Here is a 21,657-nt window from a genome sequence, read left to right as displayed (position 1 = left end):
GCTCTCTAAGCTCCATACTACACACTCAACCAGTCAGCTGTTAGCATAATCATTTGAAAAATAATTTGCAGCCTATTTTATCAAATTTTTTGAGGACAGTTTGATTGTAGGTTGAACAATCACGCACGTGCATGCACACTTGGTCTTATTTCATGGTCCTGGAATTCTTCTTTGTTCCTGTTTTTATTAGTGGAGAAAATTGCCCTATTTATTTTGTTCATAGAGTAAACACATATTTATTTAATATACAAAAATGAACTAGAAAAATCTATTTTACTGGTCATTTCTTCAAGAAGAAAAGCCTAATTAAAAATATATCTATATATACATTTTTTTGGAACTTCCAGAGGGTGAGTGGTCTACGTGTGGATATAAAGCAACTCCTTCACTGAGTGCTTATAAACTGTATTCATTTGTCTGGAGAGAAAAATGAATATAATGATCTCTAATTTAAAAGTACAGAGCTTTCTGGGAAGGCAACGTAATAACTGACAGACTTTTACAGGTTACAAGTGTTTTCACATAAATCACCTCATTTAATTATAACAAGAAGTAATAAAATTTATTACTAGTCTCCTTTTAAAGAATAAGGAAATGAAGGCTCAGAATGATGAAGTAACTTGCCCAAGGTTACACAGCAAGTAAAGGATGGAACTCTGACACTATATTTCATATTCTTTCACTTATGATGAGTAGCTCCCCAATCTCACGGTCATGTAAAACTTTAGATAGTGTTTGTAATTTATTAAGTACCCCTGAAATCCTGGTACTCAAAGTCATTGACACATAGACCAGATTAAATAAAGAGGGCCTTTTTTTAAAGGGTAAGGGAAAACAAAAACATTGCTACTTTAGAACCAATGCTTGTTTATATTATGGAGAAAGCTAGCAGTCCCCAAAAGGAAGGTCTTTACTGAGACACTCCCCTAATCACTGTACACCTTGCTACGTATATGGCGTAGGTAGAATACTCCCCTTTTCCCCTGGCATTCTAATGAAACCATTGTTCTTAATCTAGTTATATCTCTTTTATAAAATACCCCATGAGGAAAATTCCTTCTAAAGTTTCAGGCTACGGAAGAGTTCCTTTCTTTGTATGTCTTGATAATATTTCCCTTACAATGACAGTTCTGTAGCCCACTTTTACCTTGGTTGCCAAGAAGCTCAGAGCCAAGTTGAATGCTTAGCGGCAGTTGTTTTCCTTAGTTTAGGTTTTCTGGAATTTTTTCTTTCCTTTTTCTCCTTTTTACATTTTTTTTTTCTCTTTTGAACTATCTGGTTCATATCTTTTACTATTGCTTTAATGGGTTTTATGTTACTGTAATTATATCTTGTATTATAAGCCTTTCCAAGCCTTTTTTGAAGATAGGCATAATATATGTATACACAATCCCACTCTAAATAACACTAATAAGAATATGAGCACTCACTCCATTGGAAAAAATAGCAAGAGTATACCAAATGTAAATGGTTTATTTAAATACTTGAGAAGTTCACACAGAAATGTTTGTTGTGAACACACAGGGTAATAGAGTCCTGTTTTGTTGCCTTTATTCTTTATGTTTTTTTACTGTGTAAGAACACTCAACATGAGATCTACTCACTCTTAATGAATTTTTAAGTGCACAATACAGTATTGTTAACTATAGTACAAAGTTGAATAACAGATCTCTAGAACTTATCTATCTGGCAGAAGTGAAATTTTATGCTCATTGAACAGCAATGCCCCGTTTCACCCTGCCCCAGCTTCTGCCTACCACCTTTTCTCTGTTTCTGTCATTGTGATGATTTAAGAAATCTCATATGCTGCAGAATGAATGTTTATGCCCCTCCAATACTCATATGTTGAAATCGAATCCCCATTGTGATGTTTTTTGGAAGTGGAGCCTTTGGGAGGGGTTTAGGTCACGAGGACAGAGCCCTCATGAATGGGATTAGTCCCTTAGTAGTACCGGTATAAGGACCCTTATAAAAGAGAGCACCCTTGTCCCCATCTGCCATGTGAGGACACAGTGAAAAGACCATGAACTAGGAGGTGAGTCCTCATCAGACACTGCATAAGCCAGTGCCTTGATTTTGGATTTCTCAGCCTCCAGAATTGTGAGAAATAAATTACCGTTGTTTATTAATCACCAGTCTGTGTGGCATTCTGTTAGAGAAGCCTGAATGGACTAACACATATAGTGGAATCACGCAGTGTCTGTCCTTCTGTGACTACTTATTTCACTTAGCATAACGTCCTCCAGGCCAACAGGTACGTGAAAAGATGTTCAACATCACTTATCGGGGAAATGCAAATCAAAACCACAATGAAATTATTGCCTCATACCTGTTAGGATGTAGGATGGCATATATATATATGTATGTAGATATATATAGATATATACACACACACACACACACACACACACATATATATATACATATATATATATATATATATAAAATGAAGATAGCAAACGTTGGCAAGGATGTGGAGAAATTGGAACCCTTGGGAATGTAAAATGGTGCAGCTGCTATGGAAAACAGTATGGAGGCGCCTCAAAAAATTAAAAATAGAACTACCATGTGATCCAGCAATCTGACTTCTGGGTATTTATACAAAATAACTGAAATCAGGATCTCAAAGAGAGGTATACACCTGCATGTTCACTGCAACATTATTCAAAACCAAGAGATGCAAACAATCTAAGTGTCCAGTAATGGATCAATGGATAAAGAAGATGTAGTGTATACATACAATAGAATATTATTCGGCTTTTAAAAAAAAGAAGGAAATTGTTCCTTTACTTTTATAATAAAGGCTCAGTGTCACTATAAGAAGCATTTCATATTTCAGCAACAATAGATAATAAGGCATTTGGTATTATACGTTACCTTTTTATTAAAAAATAATAAGCCTTAGTATTTCACTTATGTAATTCACTTAGTATTTCACTTAGTAATTCACCTATGTTTTATGATTATGCACATTTGGCGTGATATAAAGAGATAACGGTGGAATTTTCTAAGGAAATTGTTGGTTGATAAAGAATTGTATCAAAATTGATACAGAAATCAATTTGTATATATCTCACATATATAATTGTATCACATGCAATTCTGATTTCTGTGGGAATATGATCCATATGTCACACACACATACACACATATAAGCACGCACATTTTTCAAAATAATGCCTACACAAAGAAAATCAGTTAGTATGGAATCTCTGAGGAACAACACTGAGGGAAATGTCCTTTATAGTCTGATTGAGACTAAAAGAGGAAAGGGGAACTGGTCGAGAAGTTAAAAGGTGAACCGAAAGAGGCCTAAGGAATTTTTAGTACTGTCAAATAAAAACGAATACAGACTCCGGCAAGGAGAGACTGAAAAAGACTGTGATAGAGAAAACATTCCTCCCTCAGGATTTTTAGGCATCTCAAAGTCAAACAGTAAAAAGCTTTTCTTTTATAGGGAGGGTTTGAGGGAAAATGGAGCAAGCAGGTGGAGCTGAGCAGAGAGCAAGAGCAGGGTGGTACGACAACAAATGTTTTTCTCTGTAGTCAGCTGATTCAAAATGAACTGCTAAGCGGAGATGTTCTGTCTTTTAGTAATTGCTCAGATTTGGGGGCCAGCCAAGTTCAAGAACCCCAGGAGAAGACAGATGCCTGACTACAGCTAAGCCAGGTCAGTGGGTAAGGAACGGGCAATTGTGAGCACTTGACCAGTACATGCAACCTACTGAAAAGTATACACTATTGAAATGCTGAATACCTTTTTGTTTTGCCATAAAAATTCTTATTAGAAGCTTAGTGGATTCAAGAAGCAGGCAAAGTATAGTATAGTAGTAGTCCACCCTTACCCACAGTTTCGCTTTCCACAGTTCTGTGGTCCTAAAATATTACATGGAAAATTCCAGAAATAAACAATTTATAAGGTTGAAATTGTACACTGGGACTGGCCCAGTGGCTCAGGTGGTTTGAGTGCCATGCTCCTAACGCCAAGGTCGCCAGTTCGATTCCCACATGGGCCAGTGAGCTGCGCCCTCTACAGCTAAGATTGTGAACAACAGCTCTCCCTGGAGCTGGGCTGCCGTGAGCAGTTGCAGGGTGCTGTGTGCTGCCATAGGCAACCGTGGACTGCTGTGAGGGGCCAGCAGACGACCGGCTACTGACTGCCTCAGCCAGGGGGCGCGCAGGGCTCAAATTCCAGCATGGGCCAGGGAGCTGTGTCCTACACAACTAGACTGAGAAACTACGGCTTGAACTGGATTCAGGGGGTGGGGGGTGGAAGAAGGGGAAAAAAAAAGAATTTGTGCACTGTTCTGAGTAGCATGATGAAATCTCTCTCCATCCTGCTTTGTCCCACCCAGGATGTAAATCATCCCTTCATTCAGCGTCTCCATACTATATATGCTCCCCAACTATTAGTCATTTAGTAACTGTCTCAGTTACAAGATCTACTATTATGGTATCACAGTGCTTTTGTGCAAGTAACTCTATTTCACTTCATAATGGCCCCAACATGCAAGAATAGTGATGCTGGCAATTTGAATATGCCAAAGGGAAGCCACAAAGTGAAAGGTAAAAGTTCTCGACTTAATAAGGAAAGAAAAATAATCATATGTTGAGGTTGCTAAGATCGAAAAAGAACAAATCTTCTGTGTAATTATAAAGAATGAGTAATAAATTTTTGTAGTTTTGCTGTTGTACCTCAAGCTGCAAAAGTTACAGCCACAGTGTGTGGTAAGTGCTTAGTTAACATGGAAAAGACATTAGATTTGTGGGTAGAAGACAAACAGAAAATGTGTTCTTCTTGACGACAACGTGTTGTGCCAGAAAACACTGAGCCTATATGAAGACTTCAGCAAGGGATCCCCTGAAATGAGTGACCACATTCACATAACTTTTATTACAATATATTGTTATAATTGTTCTATTTTATTATTAGCTATTGCTGTTAATCTCTTACTGTGCCTAATTTGTAAATTAAACTTTATCACAGGTATGTATGTATAGGAAAAACAGTATACTCATATATAGGGGTCGGTACTATCCGAGGTTTCAGGCATCCACTGGTGGTCTTGGAACATATCCCTTGTGCACCCAAGAGGGACTACTGTATCAGAAATTCTGCATTTATTACCACTCGCATCACTAAAGTGCGCATGATTTCAGTTAGTCATTGAAGTCTCTGACAAATCTGCATCAGATAAGATTTATTAAGAGAGCTGAGATGCTTAGGAGAAAGTCAGTTTTGCATATAAAAACAAAGAACACATCTATCTTACAGACATATATCAATTAAATTATGCATTTATTATATTAATATATCTAAAAGGCATTGTAAAATGACAAACTGGTAACATTCCTAGAAGAACCTAGATGAAATACACAGCCTTGAGATGTATCAGTCATTTGTCCTTAAGAAAAGTGGAAAGCTTTAAAGAAGGACATTCTGCCAAAGCGTAACCCATTTAAACAAAAGATAAAAGTATGAGTCATAGAATTAAAGAATTGGAAAGGATCTAGTCCCACCTTTTCATTTTCAAGTAAGGAAACTGAGGTTCATTGTGAGGTTTTCCAAATCACACAGCAAGTTAGTGCAGAGGCGGGAGTAGCAATCAGATCAGAGTTCCTCAACCCGCTGAGGCTGAACTTCAGGAGTGCAATTTTGTTTCATAGGTTTACTGATTACAAAAACAAGGTAAAGCTATGATTTATTGTTAAATGAGAAAAACAAGTTGAAGAGAAATGCATATAGAGCTATTTCATGTTTTTAAAGTACATCTATCTATCTGTTTCTATCTATCTATCTATCTATCTATCTATCTATCTATCTATCTATCATCAATCATCTATCTGTCTATATCTATCTATCTGTCTATAAGTATCTATCTATCTATCTATCTGATTATCAGTCATCTACCTCCCATCCATTTGGGATTGCATGAAATTGGAGAAAAGAGTGGAAGTATATAACCGAGGCTAACATTGGCCATTCACAGGAGGGATAAAGCAAGGGGATAAGAAACAAAGTGTAATGAAACAGAATTTTGTGAAACGGTATGTGAAAATAAAGATTGCAAAATTATATCTAGAAAGTTATTATTAATACATAGAAATTGGAAAAATACATAAACAAAGACTAGAAAGTCACTAGAATATGAGAGCAGACCAGAACATGGACAAAAGAGAAAACAAGTTTGTGATCAAAATTATGGATATTTTAAAATTTGTATAGTTATTCTAAAAGCGTTTTCAGTAACATAAAAAAATAAAAATAAATACAAGTCAAATGAATCTCTTTTCTGAAATCACTGAAATATCTATTTTAACTCAAATCTAACAAAAGACTTAATTATGTATTCATTAACAAACCTTTAACTATCAGCATTAATGGTGATATGTTTTATGTTTCACATATATATGTTTTATGTTTACATATATGTGTATATATGTGTCTCTATATAAATAAATATATATTTGTTTACTAAATTAGCATATACTTTCTTCATTGAATGGTGTAGACAATGAAAGTAAAAGTAATGTATACTCACTGTAAAAACTTTCAGGAGAGTTTTTTAGGAGAGCAGAAAATAAAAATCAATGATAATCTTATCCAGAGATAGCTACAGTTAATTTTCTTTCATCTGTCCTTCCAGATCTTCTTTATGCATGTGTATTCAAAATGGGATTATAATTTAAATTCAGCTAATTTTTTCACTAAGTAATATATTATGGCTATATTTCCATGGTAATAAATATAATATCACTTTTAATGAGATAGTTAACATTTCATCATAGGAAATTACAGTAATCCATTTTACAAATTTTCTATTAATGGTCATTTGGTTAAATTCTATTTTTTAAAATGATCATAAACTGCTGAAGTATGCATCTTTACATACACATTGATCTTGTCCTGTTTCTTCCCTAAGAAGATACAGTCCTATGAGTGATACTGCTGGGTACTATTGTGTGTAATTGTTTAAAACATTTCATTTCCTAACTTTCTATAAGTTTATACTTGAGTATCAAAAATACTAGTAAATGAAAGTTTATATTTGAGTATCAAAAATACTAGTAGATAAAAAGCCTTTTGTTATCAGTACAGTGTATCATAGATGTAACCAGTGTAAGCTATAAAGTTTTTCTCATGGATAAGCCGTCCATGTTTATCACTTAATTTATTATATTTCTGGAAAACAAAATTTATACCTAAAAACAATCATTATGATGATCCATAACTTATGAAGGTCTTTTATCTATATTTCAAAGTATTCCTAATTATTATTTTTAGCTTCCACTCTCACTGGTATGAAGTCATTAATGGTGGACTTTGTAAAAGGCACTGACATTTATATAGAAGTCATTCAACTAGCATTTTTAAAGTGTCTACAAAGAAGACTCGGCAACTGTTTTCAGCTTTATGTTGAATGCTCAGGGAGTATGGTCTATTAGGAATATCATGCATATCTTTAAGATACTTATATATATATTTGGAATAATGAGCTATTATCCTTTGTTTCTTTGGAAATCATTTTAAGAGATAAATTAATAGGAGGGAAAAAAGAAGTCAAGGAAGGGAGATGTCATATATTATGGTCTACTATATACCAGGAATGTAGCTACTTTCTCATTAGATCTTCCCAATGATATCAAGGGAAGGTAGATGTTATTTGTTATAGCTGCTTTTTGTATGAAGAAGTGAGGTTTTGGTTGATGAAATAATTTTCCCAAGGTCCCACTACTGGTAATTGTTAGAGTTGATGTTCAAAGCTGTGTCTATGTAGATAAGATATTTTGCCTCAAAAAAAAAAAAAGTTTTTAACAACTGGAGCTTCCTATGACAGAATATATTGTCTCTATTATAAGTAGTGAGTTTATCATCATGGGAAAGATGGAAGCAGATGTTGATGCTAGTTGGTCATACATGAAAGATGTTATGGAAAGTATTCCGGTACAAGTGGAAGACTGTATTTGCTCACTTCTCTAGGCCATATCTAGAAGGTTAAACATTTTGCTGAACTGAAAATAATGTATCAGTTCTAACTATTGATACACCATAGGCAAATATTAGGCCACGCACGGAATGGTACTCAACTGTCACACTTAAGAGAAACTTAATTTCACTTATAAATATTTTGCTAATAAATATTACTGGTAATTTCAAAACCAGAGAATCTAATGAACAAAATATATATATATATATTATGTAGGTTATTTTAGTTTTTAATGACTACATATTTGGAAGGAATGGTGTTAAATAAATTTTAGTTTCTCTTGTGCTAAGAACACCATTGTTTGGTTGATAAAAACTATCTTTTGATAAAGATTAGATAACTCATGCTTAGTCTAATGATTACTATAGCTCACAATTCTACATAGTTATCCTATTATTGAGGGATTTCTTGGATTTAATCTATCTAAAAAAATAACTGAGTCACTCAGTGAAGTGTTATATAAAGTAATAATAAAAACAAGTCCCTATGGATGATGTGATACAGAATTGCACACCTGAAATCTATGTAATTTTACTAACAATTGTCACCCCAATAAATTAAAAAAAAAAAACAAAAAAAACAAGTCCCCTCTTGATTTAGACAAAATAGTGTGCTTGTGTGTTAACATATTCTACTACCTACCTTCCCCAGTTGGTTCTATTAAAAATAGTGCCGTAAAAAGAAATAAAAATAAAAAATAAATTATGCCTGTTGCAAAGCATTTCACAGAAAGGCCTTTATGTGCAATTTAACAGTTCAGGGAAAAAAGAATATTACTGGAGGCAAGAGAAATTCTTCCTCTGACAATAAGTGAGACTCAGGTCATGATCAGCATTTATGCATTCACTTTTGGGAGGTAGAAGAGATTCAGAGCTGTGATTCATTTAGATGTAGGACCATGTGGCCTGTGCTCTGGGGACTGTGCTCTTCCATAACAAGAGTCAGGCTTTATGAGAGGAAGTGGTTGTTTCTATACCTAAACATACTCAGTGCACATGAGTATGATTTGAATTAAAGAGAGAAGCAAAGAGCTGGCTTCTGTTGCTCTGTGCAGGCAGCATATTTTATTGAAGGGAGCATAGGCTTCAGGAAGAAGAAAATCTGTACTTGAAGCAGCTGACTTGGATAAGTTACTTAACTTTTTTTGAGCCTTTCTTCATCTGTAAAGTGGGTATAATAACACCTCACGGAGTTATTTTGAGAATTGAATGCAGAAATGTTCACAGGAATAAACCGCACAGCATCTGACACACAGTAAGAATGGAATGCATTTCAGCTTCTTTCCTCTTTGTCATTTCTCTAACATAGTGACTGTGGGAAATTGTAAATACATTTTTTTAAAAGTGCTCTCTCTTTAAAACTCTTTTTTAAACGAGTTTGAGGAATGATATTCCCATCAGCAATCTCAGCAGGACAGCTGTCAGGTGAATCAATGGCAAAGTACCTCCTGATGCAGAGCTAGAGGTCTAGGAGCAAATGTTGGAGGCCTGGGAGCAGCCTGGGAAACTGTGGGGCTACCTGCCCTAGCCACCCAGAAACCCAAAAGAGCCCCTCTTTGAGAAAAGGGCCATGGGAGCTCTCTCTGCTCCCACAGACCAAGGAGAAGGTGGGGCTTTGATCACGAGGAGAGACAACACTTACTGTGCTTTAGTGAGTTCCCAAATTCCTAGAAACGCTTCATGGATGGTCTCTACAGCTACGAGGGACTGAACTATACTGGCCCTCAGCCTCTTGGAGAAAGAGGAGCAAAAGCTTAGAAAGTGGGGTGTGGGATTAACATTCGCTACTGTTTTCAGAGCTATTGTGTTTCCCGGAAAAAAAGACCTAGCCGGACCATCAGCTCTAATGCATCTTTTGGAGCAAAAATTAATATAAGACCAGGTATCATATCATATCATATCATCATATCATATTATATTATACCTGGTATTATGTTATATTATATTATATTACATTCTATTAAAGACCCAGTCTTATTTTAACATAAGACCGGGTCTTCTATTAATTTTTGCTCCAAAACATGCATTAGAGCTGATGGTCTGGCTAGGTCTTATTTTTGGGGAAACACGGTATGTATTTTCCAGAAAATGGCTTATGAATTATGCTTTATGCAATATAGACAGTGTAGCTTGTGATAAAGTCCTTCACAAATTCATTTTAATAGCTTTCATTTATAATTAAAATCTAGCTGGAATTCATATATTGGCAAAAGTAGATTTTTAAAAGATGAGACTCTAGATATTTCTCTTTCAATACAACTGAACCTTAAGTATAAGAAAAACAATCCCAGCCTTAAAACATACCTTTTAACGAAACACTATTTTTTTAAATTCATGTACTTGACATCAATCTAATCCAGTCCATACATCTGAAGTTTGTTTAGTGTAACAGAAGATTATTTAAGACAGTGCAGAAATAGGAAGGTGTTTATAAGATTATCTGCCACCCCGGTATTGGAAAATCTGGGCATTCGATTACTCTGCATTATTTGCTGTTGTGGAATGACACGCAGGTCCTGACACGCAGGTCCTGACACGCAGGTCCTGTGGAACCAAGGATCGCCTCCACTTTACTTAAGTGATACTCAGTCTCATCAAGAAGATCATCAATCTGATTCTTCGCAAGTATGACAACCTGAAGCAGTTCCCATGAACAGGGTAAATTTCCAAACTTGGAAGTGCTTCCTTGTGATACCGTGTTTCCCTGAAAATAAGACCAGGTCTTACATATACAAGGACAAAGGTTAAAAAATAAATGATAGGGATGGACCTAGAGAACATTATGCTGAGTGAAATAGGTCAGAACGGAGAAAGACAAATACCATGATCTCACTTATATGTGGAATCTAAAGAAAAGAATAAACGAGCAAACTAAACAGAAACAGTCTGAGACACAGAGGAAAAACTGAGGGTTGCTAAATGGGAGGGGGTGAGGATGAGGGAGAAGGTAAGGGGATTAGAAAGCACAATCGGTAACCACAGGATTGCCACGGGGATATGAAAGACAGTTTGGGGAATATAATCAATAATGTTATAAAGATTTTGTAGGGAATCCGATGGACACTTGTCTTATTAGGGAGACCACTTCAAGGACGATGTAGATGCCTGACCACTGCAGTGTACACCTGAAGCTGAAGCTGAATAATAATGAATTTCAAGTATAATTATATATATAGTCACAGGATGTGGAGTACAGCATAAGGAATAGAGACAGTGGAAATGTAATGGCCATACGATGTCAGAGGGGTAGTAGATTTGGGGAAGGGGCTTATCACTTTGTGAGGGGTATAAATGTCTAACTAGTACATTGTTTTGTACACCTGACACTAATAAAAAAAATATTTGAAAAAAAACTTCAAGAAAGACTCTACATGAAAACAACTTAGAATATGATAGTTATCTCTTAACCACAATACTCACTGATCAAAAAAGATAAGCCAGGATTCCTAAGGGTTTTCCTGTGTGGTGTACACTCTATCTAATTGGAAAAGCAGTCATGCATCCTAGTACTTGGAGAAGAAGCAAGAACATTTATACTTATGGATCACCTGGTACATTCTAGGCTATAGTCGTACAAGTGTATTTTTAATTTTGCAGCAGTTTTATGAGGTGATTGTCAAAAATCTGAATTTACAGGTGAGGAAGTTGACCTCAAAGAGATCACAAAGCAAAGCTAAGATCTCAAGCCAAGTCCATATAACTTCAAAACCTATTCTTTGAAAAAAATCCTACACATGGAAGTACATGATGATATAGATTGTACTATCACATCGCAAATCCAGCATCACTAAAACAGGATGTTCTACATAACATGAGGAATTCAATATAATTGAATCCTACTGCCAATGCTAATTTGTTTGGCATTTAAATCTGATTTCAAGTGGGAAACCAGAAGTTATGTTTGTGAAAATTATGTGTTAATATTATTCTGAGTGAGAATCTAAGGGACTGACCTAAAATAAATTCAGTAAATTTTATTTACTTTTATTTCTATCTTAGTCCTGGATAGTTGAGGTTGCTGGATAAGTTTTAAACTACAATGTAATTGCTGAGGAAATTAAAAAAAAAAAAAAAAAACAGGAAAGTGGTTTTTATGAGTGCAATTAGTTACATGTTTCATGGAGACTGTTCAAATTTTGAGCTGGTTCATATTTATAGGTGTGAAGATGAGAGTGTTTCAAATCCCTTTCTGCCAATAAATATTTTGTTTAAAAAATACCTGAAATTACAAAGATGCAGGTTTGGGCAAGAGCAAACAAAAACATTGAAACAAAATGGGCAAGGGCATGGAAAATTCAATGCTAATCCTTGATCCTTCATACATCTCCATTGCTGATGATTTTATTCTCCTAAGCATCCTCTGAGGTTTTTAGCAACAAACATCATAAACATTCATAAAACTATGCAGCTCTGTTAAAGCTGGGCATAGTACTTGGCTTAGTGGCTTCCAAAGCAAAATTCCAGGCACTGACAACACATACTATGTAAAGTAGTATTTCTTCTCACTAATTCTAAATTTACCTCCCAGGAATTTCATTGTACATCTCTTCCCCACTGTCAAGCAAAAAGAGGACACTCAGATTTCAGAAAAACAGTTTAGACCATTTAAATTAACACCTTCTAGATTTTTCTCTTTTGTTTCCCAGGGTGCCCTGGAGTTTTATGCTGTTTTTTAGTAACTACTCTTTGGTACCTCTCGAAAGTTGGGCTTGCTACCATCTGTATTACAATTGACACACCACAATGCCAGGGGATACAGCAATGAAGACTCAGGGACTAGCTGACATCATAAAGTCCTTAAAGAAAGGGCTGATGTGTGTTTATTTTGAAGTGGCCACAGTGTCAAACACAACATCTCCCTCAGGGTAGGGCAAGGAGAGAGCTGAAAGGTAATGCATACCTACATGTGTCAGCCTCTACATACATGCCATTGCACAAGTCTCTATCATGATCCTATATTAATATCCCCATTTCTGTCGATGGGGAAACTGAGTGAGTTGCCTAAGATCATGCAGTTAGTAAACAGTAGAGCTGAGATCTGAATTCACGTCGGTCTGACGTTTAATTTCACCATGAGATTTCACGACTATACTCCATACCAGATACATTATTTGTGGAATGTCATGTCCGCGGGGCTATCATCTCTCTAGTTCTATCCAGCCTCAAGAGGAAAAAGCTTGCAGCCCAGTAAAGTTGTAATTCACAAATGGCCGAATGGCCAACTGGAATACCACGTTATGGTCAATCGCTTAGTACCTAATTAGTGTCTAATTAAGAGGTGAAAATTAAGATGCATACAGTAGCAGTCTTTGTTAATAGTAATGATACTTTGCTTTGAGGACTGAGTCTATACTTTCATTTTCATGATCACTGTAGAAAAACTATAAATAAAGGCAGCAGTTAGGATGGCAACATGAGAGGTGGAAAGACGAGAACTAAGGAACAACAATCTGTGGATTTGTTTACCACTAAAATGACCTTCAAAGGCAGCTTTGCTTGAGTGGCATTTTTAACATTTACCCTTATTTTCCTTATAATCATGTTTATAACATTTTTACAATTTTATGGTACTATCTGTTTGAAGAATTTTAGAATGTTAAAGTTCAATGTCACCTATGTCTTCCAACAGAGAAGCACTAGGTCTCTGGTTGGACATTCTCAGTATCAGGGAATTTACTTCTGATAAGAAAATAAATTCTCACCTTTACCTTCAATCAAAAATCTGCATTCCTACAGCTATCTTAAAATTATTCTGTAAGTATATCTGAAAGAATTACGTGGCAACATACATTCCTAGGCTAGTTCTTCGGATCCTAGGAAAGTTTATCAGCGTTTCTGGGTAAGAGATCTGGCGACACATGCTATCACAGAGCTAGTATCATACTTGTGTCGCTACACGTGGGCACACAATTTTGGTACTTTTTCATAATGGTTCAATTTTAAAAATCTAAAACAAATATGCATTTCATAAAAACATAGTTTAACTTGTAAAAACATTATCACTTAATTAACACAGTGCCTAGCCACATTAGGATATTAAGTTCTTACTTGTCCCAGCACATGAGAAATGAGTGAGGTGCTCGAAAAGGGTCTCATTTTAGACCTGAATATTCCATAACAGCAACCCCAGATTTCAGTGTCACTTCTCATCCACTCAGGCCCAGCACACCACGAGAGAGCTATTCTCCAACTTACCTGTGCTGAAGAGTCACGTGGAGTGCTGTTTAAAAGGCCCTGGTGACTCGTCAAAGGTCCACAAAGTCCCATCACTGGATACCCTATCATATATTTAGGCTTCTTTCACACAGATCTTAATCTTACTATCTCTACAGAAACATCAACTATTATTGCTAACTTAAACACGAGAAACATGAGCTGTTCTGTGAGCTTAGAAATCACCTGTGTTAACTCCATATGCTATAAACTTATTTAATCTACAGTTACACCACTACTTAGTGGCAGGGTAGAATGGAGTCAGGTCTTTTGACCCTTTCCAGAACAGCAGTTTATTTAGTATGAATATTACTGTTATTTTCAGGTTTAGGCATCTGGTATTTGACATCATCTATCAGTATTAAGCAAAGTCTTCAAAGAAAGTTTCAAATGGCCGTTTACTCTGAGCTTTTATTGTAGGGAAGAAAACTATACGTTGTAAGGGTAATATATTAGACAGTGATTACAAAACCGAGTACTTAGGAGACACTCTGCTAGGTATTCTGGAATACATGAAGATGAGTAACATACAGTCCTTGCCATACTGGCACTTACAACTTGGAAGTTGTCAATCATTTTGGCCAGGATAAATGCAGTATTTCACTGAATGAGAAATAGTCGTGCATTACATCATGATATTCCACGACACTTTGAAGTGCCTCAGAATTATCTCTATGTAAAGTTGAGACTCCAGTAGTGTTAACTGACATAGTAAAAGATAGCCCATGGGGGGAAATCTCTCAATGTGCTAAATCAATATATGAGGTCTGAAAATTACATTCGCAAACTTGTTGCAACGATATTGCAAGCTTTTTTTTGATATCAGAGGGATTATTCATTATGAATTTGTACCAAATGGACAAACAGTGACCCAAGTTTACAATTTGAAAGTGCTGAAAAGGCTGCATGAAAAACTTAAAACGACCTGAACTTTTCGCCAACAATTCATGGCTCTTGCATCACGACAATGTACCAGCTCACACAGCACTGTCTGGGAGGGAGTTTTTAGCCAGTAAACAAATAACTGTATTGGAACACTCGCCCGATCTGACCCCAGTGATTTCTTTCTTTACCCAAAGATGAAGGAAATATTGAAAGGAAGACATTTGGATGACTTCAGGACATCAAGGGTAATATGACGACAGCTCTGATGGCCATTCCAGAAAAAGAGTTTCAAAATTGCTTTGAAGGGTGGACTAGGCACTTGCGTCGGTGCATAGCTTCCCAAGGGGAGTACTTTGAAGGTGACCGTAGTGATATTCAGCAATGAGGTATGTAGCACTTTTTCTAGGATGAGTTCGTGAACTTAATTGTCTGACCTCAAAATTGATATTGTTTAAGGTCATGGTTGTTTGGTATGAGTGGAAGGAAATCATTCATAGCTGTTGTTATTATAATAAAACATGGAATTATCTACAGACTCCTATCATTGTCTAGCTAGTTCTTCAGCACATTTATTCATTACAATATAGAGGAAAGTTTTCCTTACTTGCGGTCTCACCATTCATTTCTTCAAGTCCACTGTTAATTCCAACATCTATGGAGCTCATTATTTTGTCAATCTGTGAGAAACAAAAAGCATATAAAAGAATTATGACATTCACTTTTAGCTCGGCATTTTAAAATAACGTTTAAATGCCAGAAGTATATATTCTTGATATTATTACCACTGCAATACCATAATGAAGAGACTGACAGAGAAAGGGTTAAAGGAAGCAGACATCTTTTGAATTGCTTTTAAAAATATAAATTATGTTTCCCTTTGTTAAACTTTTCTTTGTATTTCCTAAAATGAACTTTGTTCACACCTACATGGGTGAGTTAGGAATTGTGTATTCTTTAAACTTTGTAGGAGAAAGGTGCTGAGAAAAAAAATTCATGGACGATATCTGTCCACTAAGGCATGCATCTCATCTGATGGGTGACGGGGTGGGTTTCAGTTTGTGGGCAAGGCCATTGGAACCAAGATCGTACTAAACGGTTTGACCAGCCACAAGTTGATTTGTGACAGGTAATCACAAAAATGAAGGCATGGAAAGAACTTAATTCTAAGAGATAAGTTAAATATTAATTAATTCTGCCTCATTCCCAAAAGGATTTCAGATGTTATTCACAGAGTTAATAAATATAAGAAATAGACTCGAACAAACTATCAATCCAGTAGTACGGGATTTATAGGAAGAAATGACTGTCTAAGCTTTAGCCATCCATGGTTTAATCCCCCTCCTTATCATTCTAGGAATCCTAGTAAGACAGCAGGTTTTAGAAGGGACAATGGGCATTTTTAGTTAAATGTCTCATTTTGTTCAGATGCAGAGGGACTGAGTGATTTTTCCCAAACATCTCAATTCAGAATGTCAATATCAGAACAATTTCCATTTCTAGTTTTCAGAGTACTATAGTGACCTATTGTGTTTGAAAACTCAATTCAACTGGCACAGTCTTTTGAGTGACAAAATGTGACATGTTTGAATGAAATGCTAAAGGAGAGTATGGCCCGTTCTTTGAAGAAATTCAAGAAAAAGCAAGAAATGTCATTATTTCATGATGCAGTCCTCCTAAGGGACAAAGAATAATATTTCATAACCTTACAAGGGCACTTACTTACACTCTGAGTAACTCTATGAAATTAAAGACTTTGTCTTTAGGTAGAGCTTAAATTGGTGATACTGGCCTCGAACACATTGTTTTCTTTAGTGTCTCTCTGATACTCATAAAATGGAAATATTAATTTGTATTTATTGTAAGATTCTAAAATCTTCTGGAAATATAGATACTTTCAAGAAGGGAGATGAACTAACAAAGAATTTAGCAAGTAGCAAAATGATACAGGGCAGCAAAAATACAAAGATTTTTCTCAATTTGTCAGCTGCAGAGCTTGCGAGGGCATAATGTGAACATTCTCTTGTACCTCATAGCTAGTTATTACTTCTGCTTGATATCAATTTCTATGGAAACGCTCGATTTCCCGACAAGTGTGGAATTGTTTGTTTTTACACTTGCTGTGAAATCCACAGCATCACGTATTACCCCTAGAACCTTTTCCTTCCACTTAGAGCTGTGTTTGTTAATTTTTTCTTTTGCCTCTGAAAGACTTAAGCTGAAAATCGTTCCTCCAAACCTCCCTCAACTCCAAAGCCTTAAATAAAGAACAGGCTTACTTCTTCCCATTCAGAAGTGAAGGATGGCGTTCTTTCAGAATTCCCTTTAGAACTGTGTTCAGCAGTTGAAGATTCACTCCAGTTAACTCTCGAAGTTTTCTCATTCGAAGGGTAGGTAATGAGATCAGAATCCGATTTAGACACATTTTTTGATAAGTGCATATCAATCAGGGCTTTTGGCAATGACCTTATCCTCCCCAGCGTACAGGCTCTCTCCACAAATCCTCCTGTGTTCACAATCCACTGGTCCCCATTCCGGGATCCACTCCTAGTTGTTCTTGTGCCAACAATGGTATGGTTTTCAAGTGGGTTGCTTTTTTTGTGAAAAATTGTCCTGCTGACCACTTTGGGTTTAATTTTCTTTACCAAAGGTTCTGAGTTCTTTTCTACTGGAGACTGTTTGAAAGGCAAAGGATTATTTGCCAAACTGACTTCCTTGTGTCCTTCTTCACGTTCGTCCCTTTTGCCATAGAGATGGAATGGATTTTCAGGGGACTCACAGGCTGGGGAGGATCCATGCAGAAGGCCTGCAAATTGCCCAGGATCATATTCTTTTGGGGGGTCATTGTCCTCCTGTTGAGAGAGGTCATCTACAAGAGAGAGAAAGGATGTCAGGATGCTTGTTTCTAAATAACTCTGGAAACCCTGAGACCATAGCTGTGCCCCGTCAAACCTGCCCAATACCCAGACATTTGATTTATTGCTACACAATGAGATCCCCATAGACATACAGAGCTGTATAGTCAAATAAATGTGTGTGTGCATGCATGTGTGTATGTGAGAGAGAGAGAGAGAGAGAGAGAGAGAGAGAGAGAGAGAGAGAGGAGCTATAGAGAGAGAACTGGATCTTTCTGACACACCTTACAGAGCATTTCAAAGGTATAAACTAGGTATTAAATTAGTAATCGCATACCCTTCTCCCTTGTCCACAGGGTGTATGTTTTATATTGGATGACAAAATTGGTTTCCTTAAAGTGAGACACCCAGGTCCCAACACCCCCACTGAATTGAGTCACTGTTCAGTAGGACATCAGGCAGGTAAATCAAGATCATGCATAATGACATCATCCTTCTTTCCTTCCCCAGCAAATAAATTCAAAAACAAAATCTTGAAAAGAAGTATAATTGGAAATAATTTAGGATTAATAATCCTAATAGTGTTACTTTAAATATGATATTAATAATCATTCCACTCAGATCATATAATTTAGACAAAAAGAATTTGTTCAGGCTTAACATAGGCAAACAATGCAATCCAATATCTCTAAAAAGTGAGACTCTTTTACAAGAAACTGATGTTGAGCTATTAACACAAAGCTATCTTTTTCTTTTTCCTCTAAAATACCATTAGTTATTTTTGAGTTTCTTCAGGTCTTTGAAAACGCAATGCAGAAAAGAAACCAAAGAAGAATGATGATTTTTATTTTCATGTTTTCTAAGATGAAACATTTTTTCTAAGATAAATGTTCTCTAAGATTTAAAATATGCCATAATTTGTCTTCTAAAGATATACTGTGTGAAAACCTGGCCAAAGAACTTAGCAAAGGAAGTCCGTTTACTTTTGTGACTGGTCATTTTAATTCATTTGGCTGAATATTTGTCACAATCAACAGTTAAATCACCCAATAAGCCCATAACACAATCTTGTAAAAAAAAAAAAAGCAAATTCTATGTAGCCAGTATCGTAAATAACAATGACAAATCCAAAACTGAGTGGCTGACTCACACTTTAAAGAACACCAAAGATTTTATAAATTAACAAGTAACAGTTAATAGGAATGTGCTATTTACTAGGCATTGAATTAGGGGTCATATTTACATCATCTCATTTGATCCTCATAACAATCGTGTGAAATTATTAATAATAATCATGATTTTCTGATAGATATGGCCAGAATATTGAATTCATATATTTACACAAATCGGCAATCACAATAGGTATTTGCCCAGAGGATGCTACAGACAAACTGACTTTCTTTGTTCAAGTTTGGTCCCAGGCCCCTACACTGTTCTCTCCCTTAGAGCTGATAGAAGCAGGTTTGCTCCTGGCTTTCCATAGCCCCAGACCTCACCCCAATTCCTGCTTGGCTTTTCCTAACAGACAATGTCCCCCTGCCACATCTATTGGAATGGTATTCTGAGATGAAAGAAAGAAGAGTGATAGGAAGAGAGGCCCAAGAGACAATTTAAAGAGAAACAATTTGCACCCATCCAGTACTATTATAATTACTTAATCTTCCCACAAAAACCCTGTCTCTTTCTAGTGTAGCAACACTATGTCCTTGACAACACTCCATTTTGTCTTCCCCTCACAACTGAGACACTTTTTGGAATAGACTACTGGGTGGAGAGTCAGGAAAGGCAGCTTTGAACTCTCTCTAAAGGCTAGAGTTTATGGCCTATTATATACATTTTTTTAGAAGTCAAAATTAACACTGAGACAACTTACGATGCTGAAGTTTCCCCAGCTAGTAAGTGGTTAAGCTGAGATTCAAACTAAGGTCTATCAGATTCCCATACCCCTTGACCTGGAAAATATATCACTATTAAGATAAAAGAATAATCTAGGGTTCAAGGAAAATAAAGTAGGCCCTTTGTGAGGAGGGACTTGTTTCATGTTTATGACTGTTTCTGGAATTTGGGACAAGTGGATTAAAAGCATTTTTTTTTCCTGCTTCATTTAAGTAAGCTAATACTATGAGGTATTAGCTCGTAAATAAAATCAGGTATTTTGTTTCAATTTATTTTCTCTTTTTTCTTCCTAGGTTACTTGGCTCCCCCAGAGTGCTTTGCAACATAAGTAGGTTGGTATGGAATGGCAGTAGTAGGTAAATAATGTAAAAGGAAGAAGGAATTCTGAAATAAGGAAGTTGAGAATTTTATTTTGAAAGTTGATGAAGAAAGCTGAAGAGTTTGAGTTTGAAAGGACAACTGAAAAGAACCAGCCTATTGTGGGAAAAAGATTTTGTAAATCTCAGTCAAGAGGCTTCTGACCATGTTCTCGATAATGAGAGTTCTAGAGGCATAATATTATTTAAAGTTTTCTGTGAATATTATTATTAGGTTATCATCCCCTCTGTGGTTTGACCAAAATGATTATATAATCACAACTAAAAAAAGCTTTATGCTGTCCAAGTCCTCTAGTCATAAACAGTCACTTCCCTAAGAATTTAGTTAGTTTATAAGATTAGTTCTTTGAATAATAGTTTTTAGCATCATAACAGATGGTAACACTTTTGCTCAGAGATATGAAAGGGCAAATGTTATTCGCTTATTTCAGTGGCCATACTCTAAAGATTACTCAAATCAAAGACAATGAGAATTTGATATGAAACCTCCTGAAATGCCAGTTTGGTGGGACTGATTTCAGTTATGGCCCCAATCGGCAGTGGTTCCCTGTAGCCACACCCCACCTATATCCAGTCCTCCCATATGATCTGGATGTGGCCACGTGACTTGCTTTGGTCAATGGGACAGGAGAAACCATGATATAAGCGGAGACTTGAAAAGTACTTGTGCATTGAGGCTTGTTTGCTTGCTGCTCTTGGAACCTGCTGTCACGTGAACAAGCTCAGCCTGGCCTGCTGGATGATGAAATGATACATTACCCAACTGTTTGAAATTGTAGGTTTTATTATTTTTCAAGTATGAAGAGGCTAACAGATCAGGAGACAACTGCCATTGAAAAGACAGATTGTTATACTCATAGATCCAAGAGGAAGGACAGCAGGCCATGCCACTGGGGGTAGGGGTAGGAGGGGCACAGAGGGAAGCGCCAGGATTGGTCAGGAGGCAGAATGAGTGAAGGAAAAGGTAGTTAAGAGCCTTTATTGTGGTTTCTATGGTGGGGGGGGAATTGGTGAAGCAGGATACGGCGTATTTAGGATTGGCTACTTTGAATCATGTCAGCTGCCCCTATGGCATAGGGACTGTACCTATGATCTGATACCTGGCTGTAATGTGAGTAGAGCAAGTGGATGATGGCTCAGAGTATGTATGAAAGCCTGATAAAGGATGTTGTTGGTATGGCTTTGGATTGGCTTTCTTGGGCTCTGGATTGGCTGGTTTGCATATGAAAGGTATATTTGTAGGCAAGTTATTTACTATTAGCGAGTCCTGGGAGGAGTAGTCCCTCCAGAGTCAGCAAGGTCCCAAGAGGTCAAAGCATCATAAACAAACAAACAAACAAACAAATAAGCATGGTTAATACACCAGCTACCCCCATTCCCTCAGTTGACAGCCAGCAAACTTCCGCACTGTTTTAGGTAGTTGTAAATGTCTTTGCCACAAGCATGT

General features: G+C 36.4%; 1 protein-coding gene across 6 annotated transcripts in view; it reads right to left on the bottom strand.

Moving 5' to 3' along the window:
- ANKS1B (ankyrin repeat and sterile alpha motif domain containing 1B) overlaps positions 1 to 21,657 on the bottom strand; it is a 914,119-nt gene that overhangs the window by 419,595 nt on the left and 472,867 nt on the right. For all 6 annotated transcript variants that reach the window (XM_033118713.1, XM_033118715.1, XM_033118712.1 and 3 more), the window contains exons 13-14: positions 17,362 to 17,951; positions 15,690 to 15,762 (exon numbers count right to left, since the gene is read on the bottom strand). In XM_033118713.1, the coding sequence (XP_032974604.1) occupies positions 15,690 to 15,762; positions 17,362 to 17,951 (663 nt within the window). The remainder of the gene's footprint in view (positions 1 to 15,689; positions 15,763 to 17,361; positions 17,952 to 21,657) is intronic.

This window comes from Rhinolophus ferrumequinum, chromosome 10 (genome assembly GCF_004115265.2).
Source record: "Rhinolophus ferrumequinum isolate MPI-CBG mRhiFer1 chromosome 10, mRhiFer1_v1.p, whole genome shotgun sequence".
Lineage (NCBI taxonomy): Eukaryota > Metazoa > Chordata > Mammalia > Chiroptera > Rhinolophidae > Rhinolophus > Rhinolophus ferrumequinum.
This window is presented reverse-complemented; position numbering and strand designations above follow the sequence as displayed.